The 16,827-nt window shown below is 36.8% G+C and overlaps 1 protein-coding gene across 1 annotated transcript in view; it reads left to right on the forward strand.

The window, feature by feature from the left end:
- The window catches only part of LOC150096139 (mitogen-activated protein kinase kinase kinase 4-like), a 734,047-nt gene that overhangs the window by 216,983 nt on the left and 500,237 nt on the right, over positions 1 to 16,827 (forward strand). Inside the window, exon 9 of the mRNA XM_090409620.1 lies at positions 2,434 to 2,533. Coding sequence (XP_090265746.1) covers positions 2,434 to 2,533 — 100 coding nt within the window. The remainder of the gene's footprint in view (positions 1 to 2,433; positions 2,534 to 16,827) is intronic.

Raw genomic sequence — 16,827 nt, forward strand, 5'->3', positions numbered from 1 at the left:
TTGTATGATTGATTATGGTCGAAGGAGGTTGGAACTTGTGTATAAATAAGTAAGTAAAATGAGTTATTTCTGCCTTTCTTTGGTTGAGTCCAGAAAAATAATATAAAATAATTTCCCAAGTGACTTCTTTTTCTGATTTATGTGCATATTTTATGGCTGTATTTAAAAATCATATAAAAATTCAAATTGTCAAACATTGTCTCACTCTAGTATTTGCCAGTGACATTCTAATCTCACCACGAAGCTTAAACCCTTTGTGCTTCTCACATAAGCAGCAAATGTGAAGGATAGCTATTGTTCATTTGACCTTGATACTTCCATATTTAAAATTATATTAATTGATAAATTAAAGTATTCAATGTTATCTTACAATTAATTGCATTGGACCAATTAAGATGAGTCCTGATGCATATGCACTTCAAGAACTTCCATACATCAATAAAAATGCAATCATACGATCAAATTGACATGAATTTTGTAGCTCAGGTTGCATAAGCTACATCCAATCTAAATGGACATACGACGCCACTGATATATATAAATGGTCCAAATTAAAAAAGAAAGTTATGTTTGTGCTTTCTAGTAAGGTGAAAATAATAATCTACAGTGCTGTAGATGGTTTCCTGTATTGAGACTACGTTTTAAGATAATTAATGGGTTTAATAAAATATAGCCCTACAAGTAAAGTGAGTCACCAGACTTATGTCATCAGGACAATTATCAAAAATTGTACAGAAAAGAGACTAGAAACAATTATATTAGATGTTATCAGATGACACATGCGACTACAGAATGAGACAGCAGCAACTAGTATTGTTCCAACACATATGCAATCATTAGCTTAATGGTTTTATTCTGGTCATTTATTTTATTATTATTACGTGACACTTCCAAGGAGTCCATTTATATGTATGAATTATGAAGTTCTGATAACATCTAATATAATTGTATCTAGTCTTTTTTCTGTACAACTTTTGATGATATCCCTGAAGTGTTCTGACCTACGAAATTTTTACTCTATATCTTATTGAACTTGTTAATTATCTTAAAATGTGATATTAATACCAGAAACTATCACAAATATATACACCTTTGAGTATTTGTGATATTTTCGGGTATTATAACCATTGCCACTTCTATTAGTGGCAATGATTATGAGGCAGTGTGGTGTAATGTGGAGGTTGAGAGGAAGACATATTTCTATTTAGTTGGATGTTGATATAGACCTGCGAATGTGTATGGTTTCTTCATCATCAAATGATGAAGAAACCATAGAAACTTATGCATTCAATCTACAGTACTGTTCATAATAAATATCAATTATCTCTTTTGAAAGGTATTCTAGTTACCATCATCTGGACTAATTCAGTAAGGTTCCTCCAGTTCATTAATTTAATATATAAATGATTTTAGCATCTTTGTTTTGCATTATACTTTACTGACTTACAGTAAAAGGTTTCTTAAATTCTATTAGTGCTCTCTTACCCATGCTGCTGCATTAGGTAGTACACTGATATGAAAACTAGTGCTTTCATTCTTAGTTTTTAACTTAATCTGCTTTATTATGATTGTCATAATGGTTTCGCCTGTGTGTGACAGGTGAAATGTAAGTCAATCTGGTTATTAAATTTAATTACTTTAATTCTTTTTTTTATTGGAAGTTTTTGGAATAAATAAATTAAAAATACCAAGAAATTATATACTTGGTTTAATCATTTATCCAAGTGTTTTCAGGACTGGCAACTCGTATAACAAAGCTAAGACTTCACATCACTTGCCTTAGTATCCCATAATGCAAAGCACATCTCCTTGCAGACATGTATAATGCTATGCATTATGGGAAGGGTCACTACCCAGACTGGTTTCAACCTTTATTGAAATTGAGGTCTGATGAATGGGAGCCTGATCCAGAGGTGAAGTCTTTTTTTTTTTAACATCTCTTTATTTCTGATTTAAGTTTAATGGTATTTACTAGTCATGTTAACTTCCATAATTGAATTAAAATACACACACACACACACACACACACACACACACAAAAAAATCAATTTTCATAAGAACAACTTTATACCGGTCTTGAAGTGAATTAGTGTGTTTGTTTAACTGATCCCACTTACATTATAACAAATTTTTTGTTTTACCCTGGATATGTACTATGCAGATGTGACTATCACAACCATAAAATGTTAGAAGCATTCATGAATAAAATACCATATTTTTCTGCTTATGTATAGCCAGTTTTTGTAGTTGAATTATTCTTTTTATATTCATAAAAGATATTGGAGATAATCTACAATCCTGCCTTGCCTTGATGATGAACTAGTAAGTAGGATAGTAAAATCGTAAAGATAAATGAAGAGTAAAGAGCACAATTTTCTTATTCATTATTTTAATCTTGTTTATAGTAGATTTTTATACATTTCGATTTTCCAGAAAAGGAATCCTTGAAACTTGTAGAAAGTTCAAAAGCCTTTTCTATGAATCATCAGAAAGAGCAAGACAGATTGTTGCTTTTGCAAAAACGCTTCGCAAGGTAGGTTTATTAAGAGCATTAAAAAAAAAATGAAATTCAGTAATTTTTAAGTAAATACATAATTTCCACTTTATAGGGAAATCCATCCTATTTTTGCATATATTGTAAATAAAGTTATGTAATTTATGAAAATGAATGTGAAAATTAATTTTCAGAAATTGAAATTTCAGAAATTGAAATTTCAGAAATTGAAGAGATATTACATTCCAGGAGTATATTACATTCCCTGCTCCTGTGGTCTTGCCTACATCAGACAAACTTCACGAAGTTTAGAAATTAGACAAAAAGAACATGTTGGTGATGTAAACCACAACAGAAGCATCTCTTCCGGCTTAGCACATCATTTCTGCACGTCTAACCACACGATAGATTGGCAAAACAGCTCCATGCCATATCTAGATGACGATAGCCACAATAGTACTAATAACCGGCGGAAACCTCAACAGAAATCAGGGTATAATTCTAAACAGTTCGTGGAAAAACTTGATCCTCTCTCTCAATCAATCTGAACTACAGCTAGCCAGTAATCACATTACAAGTCTACAACAAACACGCATGCGTGATAATGAATAAGAACAATAAGCCATCTCTGTCACGCGAAACGTGTAACCATAGATACTAGTTTGGTTTACAACGTTTTTTATGTTCCTTTTAATTTGCATTTACTTTCATATCTCCGTAATGCCTTGAAAAAGCCAGACAGTTTGCTGGCGAAACTGGTAGGTTTTAATAAATGTTTATTGTAAAATACTGGTCTGTATTAATAAAATTGTATTTCTATTATAAAAACGACCAAAAATGTATACTTTAAGTAATTATTGCATATTATATGTATAATACTAATGAAATAATACTAATATGGAGGGAGCTCAGGTAGACATCACATAGGGAGAGGATGTTGAAAGTGGCAGTGAATGTGTATATGAAGATGGAATACATTGTAATGTAGGTGAGGAAGTTGAGATTGAGCAGATATATATGTGGTAAAGGTGATTGGGCAGGTGTGGTGGGGAAATCACAACTAACACATGGCTTGGATAGGACTGGCTATAGACCTAAAAATGATCTGCTGTGTTTGTTTACAAATGCCAGAAGTAGCAGAAATAAGGGGAATGAAATGGTTTCAGTGATTGAGTTTATTTGCTCCCAAATCACTGGAATAAGTGAAACATGGTTGAATAAAGATAATATTGTAATGGGAATATAAATGGAAAGATACAGTATTTTTCGTGAGGATAGAAAGGGCAGGAAAGGAGGGAGAGTACTGCTGATGATAGCAGGGAAATTAAGTCCACATAAGGTAGACATGAAAGGGGGAATTAGTGGCAATGGTTATGAGTCAGTGTGGTAATATCTCCGTTGAGAAGAAGACATATTTCTATTTAGTTGGATGTTGCTATAGACCTGGGAATGTGTAGTTTGATGATGAAGAAATGTATTAACAACTTGGATTAGTGAATAAAGGAAGGGTAATTATTATGGGTGATTTTAATTATGGCAGTATACATTGGAATGAAGAGATAGCATTTGGGAATAAGGAAAATGAATTTCTTGAGTTCTTGAGAGATAACTATCTCAGGCAGCATGTAAAGGATGGCATGCGAGGATCGAGAGTTCCAGATCTGATCACTTCATCAGAGGATGTAATTGTGAGAGGGGTTTAACATTTTCCTCCAGTTGGTGAAAGTGATCATGAAGTCATCACCTCTGTTGTGACAAAAATCATATGCAGACTTTTGTGAGGAAAGCATATATATGTAAAATTATAAGGCTGGTGATTATGACAAACTTAGGAGACATCTTGGAGCTATAACAGGGAACAAGGAGTTGAGCAGTGAGAAAATAAATGCTTTATGGGAACTGACAAAGAACTACATAACAGCATCAATGTGTGAATGTATTCCAAAGGTCAAAAGGCTGAATAAGGTAGGTGTAAAATGGATGAGTGTGGAGCTTAAGCATGAAATCTGGGAAAAGAAAGTACTTTGGAAGATGTACAAGATTAATAATGGTAATATTCAGTCACATGAAGAGCATAAAGAACAAGCCAGGAGAGTGGCTCAGTTAGTAAGGAAAACAAAATTAGAGTATGAGCAGAAATTGACAAATCAGGCAAAGAAAAACCCTAGAGAGTTTTTTAGATACGTGGCAAGTAGAAGGAAGAATGATCATGGTAAGATGAAATTAATGGATGAAAGTAGTAGAATGGTAACTGCTGCAGAAGACATTGTTGAAGTATTCAGTGATCAATTTATAAGGGTGTTTCATCCTGATCAGGGTCGAATCATGAGGAAATTAAGTGTAGAGGACATAGGAGAAGATGGCTTAATTGAGAATGTGCAGGAGGTATTTCAGGAAATAAACTTGATGTCCATAAGGTGATAGGATTTGATGACATATCACTATGCATCTTAAGAGAATGTTCCAGGGAATTGGCTGTAGTATTGGCATGCCTGTTTAATAAAAGTCTTGCAACAGCACAGGTTCCAAGGGAATGGAAGGAGAGTAAAATTATTCCACTCCATGAAGTGGTGATAAGACTGTAGCTTCAAATTATAGGCTGGTCTGTATATCTGGAGTTGTAGTGAAGGTTCTGGAGAGATTGGTGAGAAGTAGGATACAGAAATGGTTTGATAACAGCAGTATTCTCTGTGGCTATCACCATGGGTTTGTTAAGGGAAGATCATGTTTCCCTATCTTATGTACTTTAACAAGGTGACAGATATCTTGACAGGGGAGATGCATATACAGTGGTATACTTGGATTTTGCAAAGGCTTCTGATAGACTGCCACACGACAAGCTCTTAAATAAATTGAAACCGATGGGATTGGATAACAGACTTTTGAGTTGGATCAGTGACTGGCTGTAGGATAGGTATCTGAAAGTTGTATATGGGGATGCGGTATCACTAGTGGTGTGCTGCAGGGGTCAGTTTTGGGCCATTGTTGTCCAGTTTGTATGTTAATGATATTGGGATGGGTTTAACTAGTGATATGCAGCTGTTTGCAGATGATGCAAAATTGGGGAGATGTTATGGCCTTACAAGAGGACTTGAATAGATTGCAGAATGAGCATGTAAATAGAAATGTCAATTTAGTGTTGTAAAGTGTTAGGTTTTGAAATTTAGTAAGCAACACTGGGATGCAAAGTATACACTTGGTGGAGAAACTTTAAAGGAGGTAGAGGAGTTGAGAGATCTGGGAGTGGTGGTGGAAAAGGACCTGAAATTCAGGGGCCACATTGCACAAAATTGTGAAAATGTCACATCGGGCAATGACAATGATGCAGAGGACCGGCAGAAATAGAGTTGTTATGATGCCATTGTATGAGGCCTTGATCAGGCCTCATATGGATTAATGTGCACAGATTTGGTCACCGGGTTTTCATTCTGACAAGGATATGTTGGAAAGGGTCCAGAGAAGATTCACAAAGGTGGTCAGTGTCTTTGGAATGTGGAGTAAGAGGACAGTTTGAAAGAATGTAAGTTGCAGAGCCTTGTGAATAGGAGGAAGGGGGGGGGATATGATTGAGATGTATAAGCTAGTCAGGAGTTGTTATCGGGTTGATATGGAAAAGATTTTTCATAGAATGGGATTGGGAAGTAGAACAAGATGCCATCACTGGAAACTGTATAAGGAGGGTGTGAGCAGAGGAGTGAGGAGTAGGTTCTTTGCATGCATACCCAAGAACATTTCTTTGGGCTATCCCATTAACAACTTTTGTCTTCTGGGATATTGCTAATCCCCAGTCCAATGTACTAATCTGTTTTCATCCTCATTCTTTCTAGTGTAACTACCAACTTGACTTGTGGTAGTTGTTATTATTATCTTCAAACCTCCGTGGAGTCTGATTCATCATAGGAGCCCCCCCCTCTCTCTCTCTCTCTCTCTCTCACACACACACACACCTCATCATGCACAAAATCTTCCCACTCCTTTGCTTACACCTTCCTTATAGAGTTTTCAGTGATGACCTGTTGTTCTCCCTCCTCCATATTCCATTATTCTCTCAAAAACATCTTCACCGTTAATCTGGCTTCCTATTGTGGGGCATCTGTGTGTGTGGTATAAGGTACCTATCAATGATGGTACTGTTCCTTTTTGTTCTTTCCATTTTCTTCCTCTATTTTTCCTGAATCTTTTTGCTATCCTTTCTTCCAGACCACCATCACTGGGATCTAAACGCCTTGCCTCTTGTTTGCTGTACAGTGTGACTCATGAACATGTGGAAAGGAGAATTAGTAGGCTTGGACTGTTTTGGCCTCTGCTTTAGCAGTCCTGGCTAGCCCTGCTAGGATCACTCAGCTAGTGGGTTTGTCTGCAGTGATCAATAGTATTGCAATAACTCTCCTATCTCGTGATCCAGAGACAGCACTCAAGGCTTGCTGTGGTGCTGGCATTCCACTCCCGAGTGCAGTCATTGCTTGCCTGTTAGTGGGCATCCATAGTGGCTGGGAAGCTCTGGCAGTGAACAAAAAAAATCTCTTGAGCATGAATTCTTCATCCTCAAATATTAGGTGTCCTAACAAGGTCCTAACCAAGTACTGATATTGTAGATTCATCATTTGATAACAGAAATAAGAAACAGTAGACATGATTACAGTATAAATGTACCAATTTTTGTAATCATCCATGCAACAGGTGAAAAGCCAATAAGGAAAATGTCACCATGTGTTATTCAAAAGGATTTAGGACTGCCAGGATCTTCCAAAACAGTGAAGTTCTGGTATATTCTTGTGGAAACATCATCTCTGCAGCACTTGGAAAAAAACTACTCAGAACAACATTAATGGGTGGAATAGCTGTCACAGTAACACCTCATAAAACAGTAAACTTGTCTAGAGGAGGGATATCAGAATGAGATCTCTTTGATGTTCTGGATAAGAAGATATGTTCTGAGCTCAAAGATCAGGGAGTGATAGGTATGAGGTGCATTCTGATATGTAGGGATGGTCACCTGGGCCTAACCAGGAACATCACCATCATTACTTTTGATACACCTAATCCTCCAACATATGTAAAAGCAGGATATCCCAACTGTTCTTTTAGGCTGTAAATCCTTAATCCACTGAGATGCTTTAAATGTCAGAAATATGGACACATCCGAACTGCCTATCTTGGCTCTACCACCTGTATCTGATGTGGTGGTAAAGAGTATGATAAAAAAATATTGCTTTGCAAAGAAAACTAAACATGTTAACTGTCAGAGAAATCATCCAGTCTATTCCCATGCATGTTAGAAGTGGGAGAAGGAAAAAGAAATACAAAAGATCAAAACAGAACAAAATATATCAGGATGCAAAAAGGAAGTTTGTCACTGCCGCACCTGTCCTGCAATCCTGTTGTACTGAAAAGGTGGCAGTTAATAAAATATCAACAGCAACTCAAACTCATATGTCTATTCCACCATCTGATAATTTCATCATATCCGAACTTTATGATCATAATTTCTTCTGCATTGAGCACATCAATCACATGATCTGCAGTCTTACTCCAGATACAAACTCTAAAAACTGTCCTGTTCGATGCAAAGCCACTTGTCAAAAAAAAAATAATGACAAGGCTATCACTTAAAGATAAACTACAAGACACTCCACAGAAAAAAAATTGATACTTTAGTATCCATTGAAAGTAAGTTGAAATTACCAAATGATCCTGGTGCATCACATGATGTATTGATAATTTTTCCATAGAAGAGAAGGACACTGGCTGTCCATACTTCCCAAAATCAATTGATAAATATAAACCTGACAAAAGTAAACTCTCAACACCTTAGAAATTGGATAAGTCTACAGTCGAACTATAGTGGAGTTCACCAGAATATCAAGAATCTACTGCAGAAACACAAGCCATTCTATTTCTGTCTACAGGAAACATATTTTAAACCCAGTGAGGATCTCACCTTAAGGAAATTCACCATCATTCGTTTGACCAGAACTAGAAATGGTCCTGCTTATGGTGGAGTAGCTATCCTAGTAGGCATCCATGCTCCTTTTCATCGTATCCAGCTTAATACTGCTCTGGAAGCAGTATTGATTCACCTGTCAGTGAGATCTATATGTACTACTGGGTTATGAGCTAAATGAGAATGAACTTGATAATATCATATTTTAACTGCCTCAGTCCATACCTCTCATGGATGACTTAAATGGACACACTACTCTGTAAGGTTTAATACTAATGGATAAGGACGTATCGCTGACCATATGCTTGAAAATAATGACCTCTCCCTTCTTAATGATAGAGTCAGTACCTTCTTCCATGTGTCTACTCACTTGTATTCTGCAATAGATCTTATCTGCTCCCCTGCCATTTTTCCACTGCTCATGTGGGATGTCGAAGAGAACATCTGTAGAAGAAAGTATTTTCCTGTTATTCACACTGTATTCCCAAGAAAAATTTTCTCCTATAAAGATGTCCATGTGAAAATTGGACCAGGCTGAATGAAGTACTTTTACCTATCTTGCAAAATTTAATGTGAAGCAGTTAGTCAAACACCTATCAGTGAAGTATGTAACAGATTGTATTGTCCAGGCAGCAGCAGCAACAACAACAACAACTGCAATTCCAAAACATCATCTAGATTTTCACTGTATCCAAGCCTTGGTGGAACCCTGAGTGCAAAGCAGCCAAAACAGATCAAGACAGAGCATGGAATATATTTTGTAGATACTGTACCACATCAGATTATTATTATTATTATTATTTTACGGCATCTCCATGGAGTCCAGAGACTCATCATGAGAGATCCAAATCAACCATCATATACACAAATCCTATCATACCTCTCCTTGAATCCATTCACCATCAGGCAACCAATTCTCTCAATTCATTCCACTCACTCTCCACAATAGCTTTTAAATGTCTATTTGTCCAAGCACATTATATAAGATGTCAAGCCCAAACCAATCTTGGATCCAATATAAATTGATTGATTAATCAAACAACCAGTGCAGCACAAAAACTGTATGGGATAAAATCTGACAAATGAAATCAAATGAAAGGTAGATATAAAATGCACCAGTTGTCTCCTCTGGACCTTAATGATATTGTTACTGAACCCAAAGATATTGCAGACACTCAGGTGAAAATATTGCTAGAATACCAGTAATTGCTACATATCCTTCTGAATTTTTAATGTTGGAAAAAAAAAACAGAGGAAACAGCAGCTAAACTTTTCTACAAATGGACTATAGCCATACAGTCATTCATTAAGGAGGAGGAACTGAAACAAGCTCTTTTACCATTTGCCCCAGTGCAGTAGGTCCTGATAACATCCATTATGAGATGATAAAACATCTTCCATCATTTTCTATGGATATCCTTCTCTTACTATACAATACAACTCTTTTAGATTAAGAGTTTCCAGATTCTTGGCATAGATCAGTTGCAGTTGCCATCCCAAAACCATGAAAAGGTCCAACACAACCAAACAATTAGCAACCTATTGCTCTGACCAGTTATCTTCGTGAGATATTAGAGAAAATTGTTAATTCCAGACTTCTCTGTTATTTAGAAATCAGCAGTTTTCTCTCCAATATAAATGTGGCTTTAATAGACATCATTCAAACTTGGGCCATTTAGTCTGTTTAGAAACATCTATAAGAGATGCATTTCTGAAACAAGAACGTCTGATTTCAGTGTTCTTTGACATGGAAAAAGCATATGACACAACGCAGAAATATGAAATATTAAAAGTCCTCTATAACCTTAGGTCTCAGAGGGTTCCTTCCTGTATTTATAAAGAAGTTTCTGTCTAGCCAGATCTTCCAGCGGGAAGTACGCTATCTCAGCTATGTCATCAAGAACAGAATGAGCTCCAAGGCTCTATCTTAAGTGTGACACTCTTTGCTGTCAGAGTTAATCACTAAACGCCTTCCTCCCACTGTAGTAAGTAATGCTGTGTATGCTGAGGACTTAACAATTTTTTCACTCTTGTAATGTAAAGGCAATTGAAAGATAACTTCAGCAAGCTATTGGAATAACAGTTCGTTTTTCCAGTAGCAGTAGAAGCCAGGCTCTTGGGACTCATCTTTGACAGAAAGCTCACATTCCTTGGACACATTTTTCAACTAAAAGAAAAGTGCAAGACTGCATTGAATCTCTTTCGCACTCTGTTCTCTACTGAATGGGTGCAGATTGATCTTCATTGTTTCATCTTTTATACTTATGTGTTCAAAGCTGTATTATGGGTCTCATTTTATAGTTCTCATTGCAGGCTACTCTGCAAGGTAGAATAACCTGTAATGGTTGGATCCTATCCACCATCAGGGATTACAGATAACTACTTGTGCTTTTTTGCACATCACCCATTTAGAGCCTTTATGTTGAATCAAATGAACCAGCTATATCACTTAGACAGAAACAGTTGTCTCTTATCTGTGCTTTAAAATTAAAGTTTCTTCCAGAGTATTCTACATGGACTAATGTCTTATCTCTCTCTCTCTCTCTTTGGGAAGCTGAATATTACATACATCGGTTTACCACATGCCTTTTTGGTATGAGCGTTGAAGAGATTATGCAAGCTGTTGCCATGAATCCTGACAATATTACTGGCATTGAACATAACAGAATTCCTCCATTGCAACCTCTCACTGTGCCCATTATGGAAGTCTGGCACTCCTTCGTCTGTCTACATTTAGTTATTTAATGTGCTCAAAGCAGAATACTCTGATTTTCTTCCCATCTGTACTGATGGATCAAGATCTGAGACCTCTATTGGTTGTTCTGCTGTATTTCCTGACTTTATCATATCCAATAAAATTCCACTTAAATGCAACAGTTATATAGCAGAGCTGCATGCAATTCAGCTTGTGTTTGTGCTAATAAAAGAAAGCCACTACTAAAAGTGTATAAATTATAAACTCATTGAGCTGTATACAGGCCACATCATCTCTTGTGTATAATTCACATTCAGCGTTTTGTGAGGTTCTACAACTGTTATACATATTAGCCGGCCTGATTGGCCGAGTGGATAGCATATCACTCGCCAGCCAAAAGGCTCCTGATTCATGGGCATAGATGTGTGATTGTCTGTGAAAATACCAGTAGTGGTCAACGAAAGATGGTGTTGGTGTAGTTGGTGATTGAATGGTGGAGTTTGAGTTGTAGAGCACGTGCCCTCCCTCAATGAGTCCTTGGACTCCTTGGAGGTGTCAAATAATAATAATAATAATATTCCATCCATCTATTCATTGGACATTATCAGATCCTGTATGGTCACTCAGATGCTCGGTGATGTGGTGCACCAGTCCTCGCCAAATGTATGCCTGTTGTATGCTTTTCTGTAGGCTTCAAACCTCTGAAGATCAGTAGCTTCAGACACACACCATCCATCCATCTCATTGACAGTTCTACTCCTTCCTCTTTTTCCAGGAACTTTAACTTCTGTTACTGTTTTGAGAGGTTCTCCTTCCATCCTTTCAATGTGTCCAAAGTATTTTAACTTTCTTCTATCAATATTTTTAAGGAGCCTCAAAATTCTGATTCTTTCTAGCACCCATCCATTTTCAGTATATGATATCTTCAGCGGCCTTCTATTACACACATCTCAAAAGCAGTTATCCTTTTCCTAGACTTCTTTAGATTCTAAGTTTCACATCCATAAGTAACTGTTTGAAAATCAGCTGCATCCAAATATGGAAATAGATTCATCCTTCCAGATTTTAGACAAGTCTCTGACTATGTTTTAGCTATTCCTAATCTTCTGAACAGCAATTCTTCACATTAATAATGGAGCCCAGGTACTCAATCTTACTGTCTTACGCAATTCTTTCTCCATTAAGGTACATGTTTCTCAGGAGCTTCCCTGTCTGCATTTCCTCAAAGGAAATGCAGATATTTTTGTCTTGCTAGGATTGAAATGAATCCTTTGTTCTTACTGATATCATTAACTTTGTCAAGAATTCATCCTAGTTCTTCTTTGTCATGACAAAGGCATACTGCATCAGCATAACTCAGATTATTGATCAATCTACCACCTGTCCTAATTCCTATCTTAAGCTCATCCAGTGCTATGTGCATGATGTCCTCAGCATAGATACTAAACTGGTGAGGAGAAAGTAGGCATCCTTCACTAACTCCATTTCCAACCTGAAGCCAACAGTTAATCCAACACCTTTTCTTACTGGCTTCTTGCTCACTGTACAAGTTAGCTATAAACCTGATTGTGTGTGTGTGTTGTTCATTACTTCCCACAGTTTCACATACTGAACACAATCAAAAGCTTTAGAGTAGTCTATGAAACACATTATCAAAGGGAGTCTAAATTCTTTATACTTTTCTGTGATCTGTCTAAGGCAAAGGATCTGATCTCTGGTACCCTTACCTTTCCTAACATCTGCTTGTTCAGTCATCTCTGCCTCAACTTTGGCCTCAAATAAAATCTTGCTTGCATGAGAGATTTAATTAATAGTTCTATAGTTTTAGCAATCCTTCATATCTCCCTTCTGTAGTGGTATGAAAACCGACTTTTTCCAGTCTCTAGGCGATGATCCTGTCTCCCATATCCTTGTAATCAATCTATGAAACACTCTTATCCCTCCATCCCTGTGACCTTAATTAACTCTGCTGGGATTTCACCTGCATCCAGAGCCTTATTGTTGTTAAGATGTTTAACTACACTTTCAACCTCATGCCTAAGTGGAGGAGATTCCATATTGAAATTTTCTTGGTGAGAGGGCTCCTGCAAATTTTCCTTATCCTCTGTGATGTACAGTTCTTCACGCTATTCTATCCATCTGTTTTTGATTTCCAGTTTTTCTGTTAGTATTGTTCCATTCGTCTCTTTGTTGAGATTCAGTTTGAGCTTAAACTTGTGCTCTAGGTCACAAGTAAATGAAAGATCCTTTTATAATTGTGCCTCCTCATCTAGGACTCTGTCTTGTCACATTTATTAGTATAAAACTTTTCCTTGTCCTTCCTGATGACACTTCTGACTTCTCTATGTAATCTCTTATATTCTTCAGTCCCTGTGTCTCAGAGTTTGTCCAGCTGCCTTCTTTCGATTAGATCCCATGTTGAATCTGTTATCCACGAGTCTCTTGATCTTCTAATTAGACCGAGATACTTCTTGGCTATATCCTGAATTGACTCCTTTCCAAGGCATTTCAAGTATGTTCTCACTACTCTCCAAAAGATCATCCAATTGAAGTTGATGTTTCTTCTGTGAATGCACTATTGATTACTCTGGCATCCAGTCTTGTGGGACATGCCTGACTTGGAAGTTTTCAGAGTCTTAGTCTTATTTTGGCTCTTACTAGCTGATGGCCTGTACCACAGTCTGCTCTAGGACAAGTATACACATCAGAGATGCTTGTCTTCCACTATTGGAGAATCATTTTGATACCTTGACCTATCAATGTTAGGTTTCCAAGTATAGGTCAGTTGTAGGTGTTTCTGGAAGAGGGTATTGGTAATAACTAATCTGTTAACAATTCCAAATCTTTCACCATTGGGTGTTACATTCACCAAACATGCCACACTCAGTCCTAACTCTCATACTCTTTCCTAGTTTTGCATTAAAGTTCCCTAAGATGTAAAGTACATCTCTTTTTGGTAGGCAGTCCAAAACAGGCTGCAGGGCTTTCATAGAATTCCTCACTCTCTTCATCAGGCATATCTGTGTAAGGTGCATAAACTACCCCAATTGACACATTGGTAGGATGTGTCTTAAGTCTAATACAACATATCCTGTCATTAACAGGATTATAACCAAGGGATGCGACAAGGATGTATTTTATCTCCATGCCTGTTTAACTTGTACAGCAAATACATTTTAAGAATGGCAGGGTTGGAGGAGTCTTCAGTTGGAATTAAAATTGGTGGAAGAAATATTAATAATTTGCGGTATGCAGATGATACCACTGTGTTAGCAGAATGCAAAGAAGATTTGGAGCAACTTATTATGAAAGTTAAAGAAGAAAGTGCTAAATATGGCCTTAAACTTAACCTCAAAAAGACAGAAGTTATGGCAACATGTGAACTTAATGATTTTGAAGTAGATGGGGAGAAAATGGAAGTAGTTAACAATTTTGTGCTCCTAGGATCCCGAATTGATAAAGATGGATATTGTACTGAAGAAGTTAGAAGAAGATTATTACTTAGAAAGAAAGCAATGACAAATTTAAGCAAAATCTTTAAAGATAAAGATATTAGCCTCACAACAAAAATCAGAATCGTGAAAGCAATGGTATTCCCTGTGGTACTGTATGGACATGAAAGTTGGACCCTGAGAGAGAGTGAAAGAAGGAAGATAGATGCATTTGAATTATGGGTTTGGAGATGCTTACTAAGAATACCATGGACTGCAAAGCAAACCAATAAATCAGTAATAGACAGAATAAAGCCAGATTGCTCCCTCGAAGCTATGATCATCAAGCAAAAATTGTCATACTTTGGACATATTATGTGAGCAAATGACAGTCTGGAGAAGATGATGCTTGCTAAATTTGATGGAAGTAGGAGAAGAGGAAGACCAAGAATTAGATGGGTGGATGGAGTTAAAGAAGCAACTGGAATGCACCTGGAAATTCTGAAAGATATGGCCAGGGACAGATCTAAATGGAGAGTGTATGTTCATAGAATCATCTGGAGTCGAAAACTACTTGATGGAACATAGCAACAACAACAATAAACCAGGAAGGACTCTTGCCTGAACTGTCTTCAGTATCACAGCTACCCCATGATGCTTGAGTCACCTCCTAAATAAACAAGTAGTTTATCATCATGTCTTTTGAAGTCACCTTCTCCATTCCGTCTGGTCTTTGTAATTCCCATGATGTCAATTTTATATTTCTCCATCTCTTTACAGACAATATCAGGAGTACCCATCTGTAGACCCATAATGTACCTGTGTAAAGTTCCCCCTCTAAGATTAATCCCATACCTTCTGTATTCCTCATTCACAATATCACTCACTTTTGTTGGAGACTGTACTATACTTCTCGAACAGGACCCTGCCTAAGCTCTGATCGTAGTTCTGATTATTCTTCATGACAACTGATGCAACCTGAGATGTGTTTGAAGGCACAACCATATTAGCATTTTGGAGTGAAGTCACTGCTAGAAAAAAAAAAAAAAAAACTTGTAGGGTTGCAAGGCCCTTTTTCACATACCTGAGAGGTTTTGGTCCCAATATATCCCATGTTGGCCAGGTGGGTTGGGACTTCAGATGACTAGATGAGGCAACTATCTAGGAGAGAAGGCAGACTGCTACTGCATAAAATGAAATGAAAAAGATTCACTCCTAGCCCATAAAGACTTTAATAGCATTGGGGAAGGAGCAAGAAGGGGAGGGACCAGTCTACACATATAACAGATGTATATTACACGAAGTAAGGGTTGTACAAATTGAAGGTCCTTCATTTTGAAATTCAGTTGGTCTTGATTCATGGCCATAATGGAATTAAAGGAAACAAGACTGCAGATGCAGCTGCTAAATCAGCTCATATGTTTTCTAGCGAATATTTGTCAGTCCTGTACGTAGACTGGCCATGCAAATAGATACAGGTGGCTAATGATCCCTGTGTGTGAACAGTGCAAGACAGATCTCACCATTTGTTATGTTCTGGTGGAATACCAGAATTCACTTGAGAAGGGAATGAATTTTTACTAATCTGTGTGATCCATGTACCTTCAGGCATATCTTATCAAACTCAGACAAAGTTTTTAACTTTAAAAAGTTAAGAACTTTAACTTTTAAAATTTTATTTTGATTATATCTTCTATTTATATGTGGATACCGACTTCCTTTACTCAATTTTTTAAATTTTCTCTTTGCACATAACATGATATTTACTCATTTATCTCTTTATTATGGTTTATTATTGTCTTGAGTACTACTGTAACCTTTGATTTGACACAGTAGGTCAAATTTTTGCTGTCCTTGTGCAAATAAACCAGTTAGCCAGACTATCCTGAGGGAGAGATAGTACTGTATCAAATACACACTGAACTGCAGCAACCACTAAATAACTATGTATAGTAAATTGTTGCATTTGTTGTAACTACGATTAAAATAATCATGGCTCACTATTCATTATATATGCTGGTCTGGTTGTTCTAGTTGTTAGTATACCTACTCTCCATCCAAAAAGCTGTGGATTGAAATCCTGGCATCGGTGTTTGTGACTCTTTAGGTAGGAGATGAATTTTGTTGCTCTGTTTGAAACTACCACCCAGTTTATGTTATTTCAGACTTGAAGGGGGTTCTAAAAAAAGTTGCATGTTTAATCTCTAGATTAGGGTAATTGGAGTAGAGCTCTCATAGTATTCATCTATAAAAAAAAGAATAA

The sequence above is a fragment of the Typopeltis vanoorti genome, chromosome 19 (assembly GCF_054136105.1).
Source record: "Typopeltis vanoorti isolate ZY-2024b chromosome 19, IOZ_Tvanoo_1.0, whole genome shotgun sequence".
Taxonomy (NCBI): Eukaryota; Metazoa; Arthropoda; class Arachnida; order Uropygi; family Thelyphonidae; genus Typopeltis; species Typopeltis vanoorti.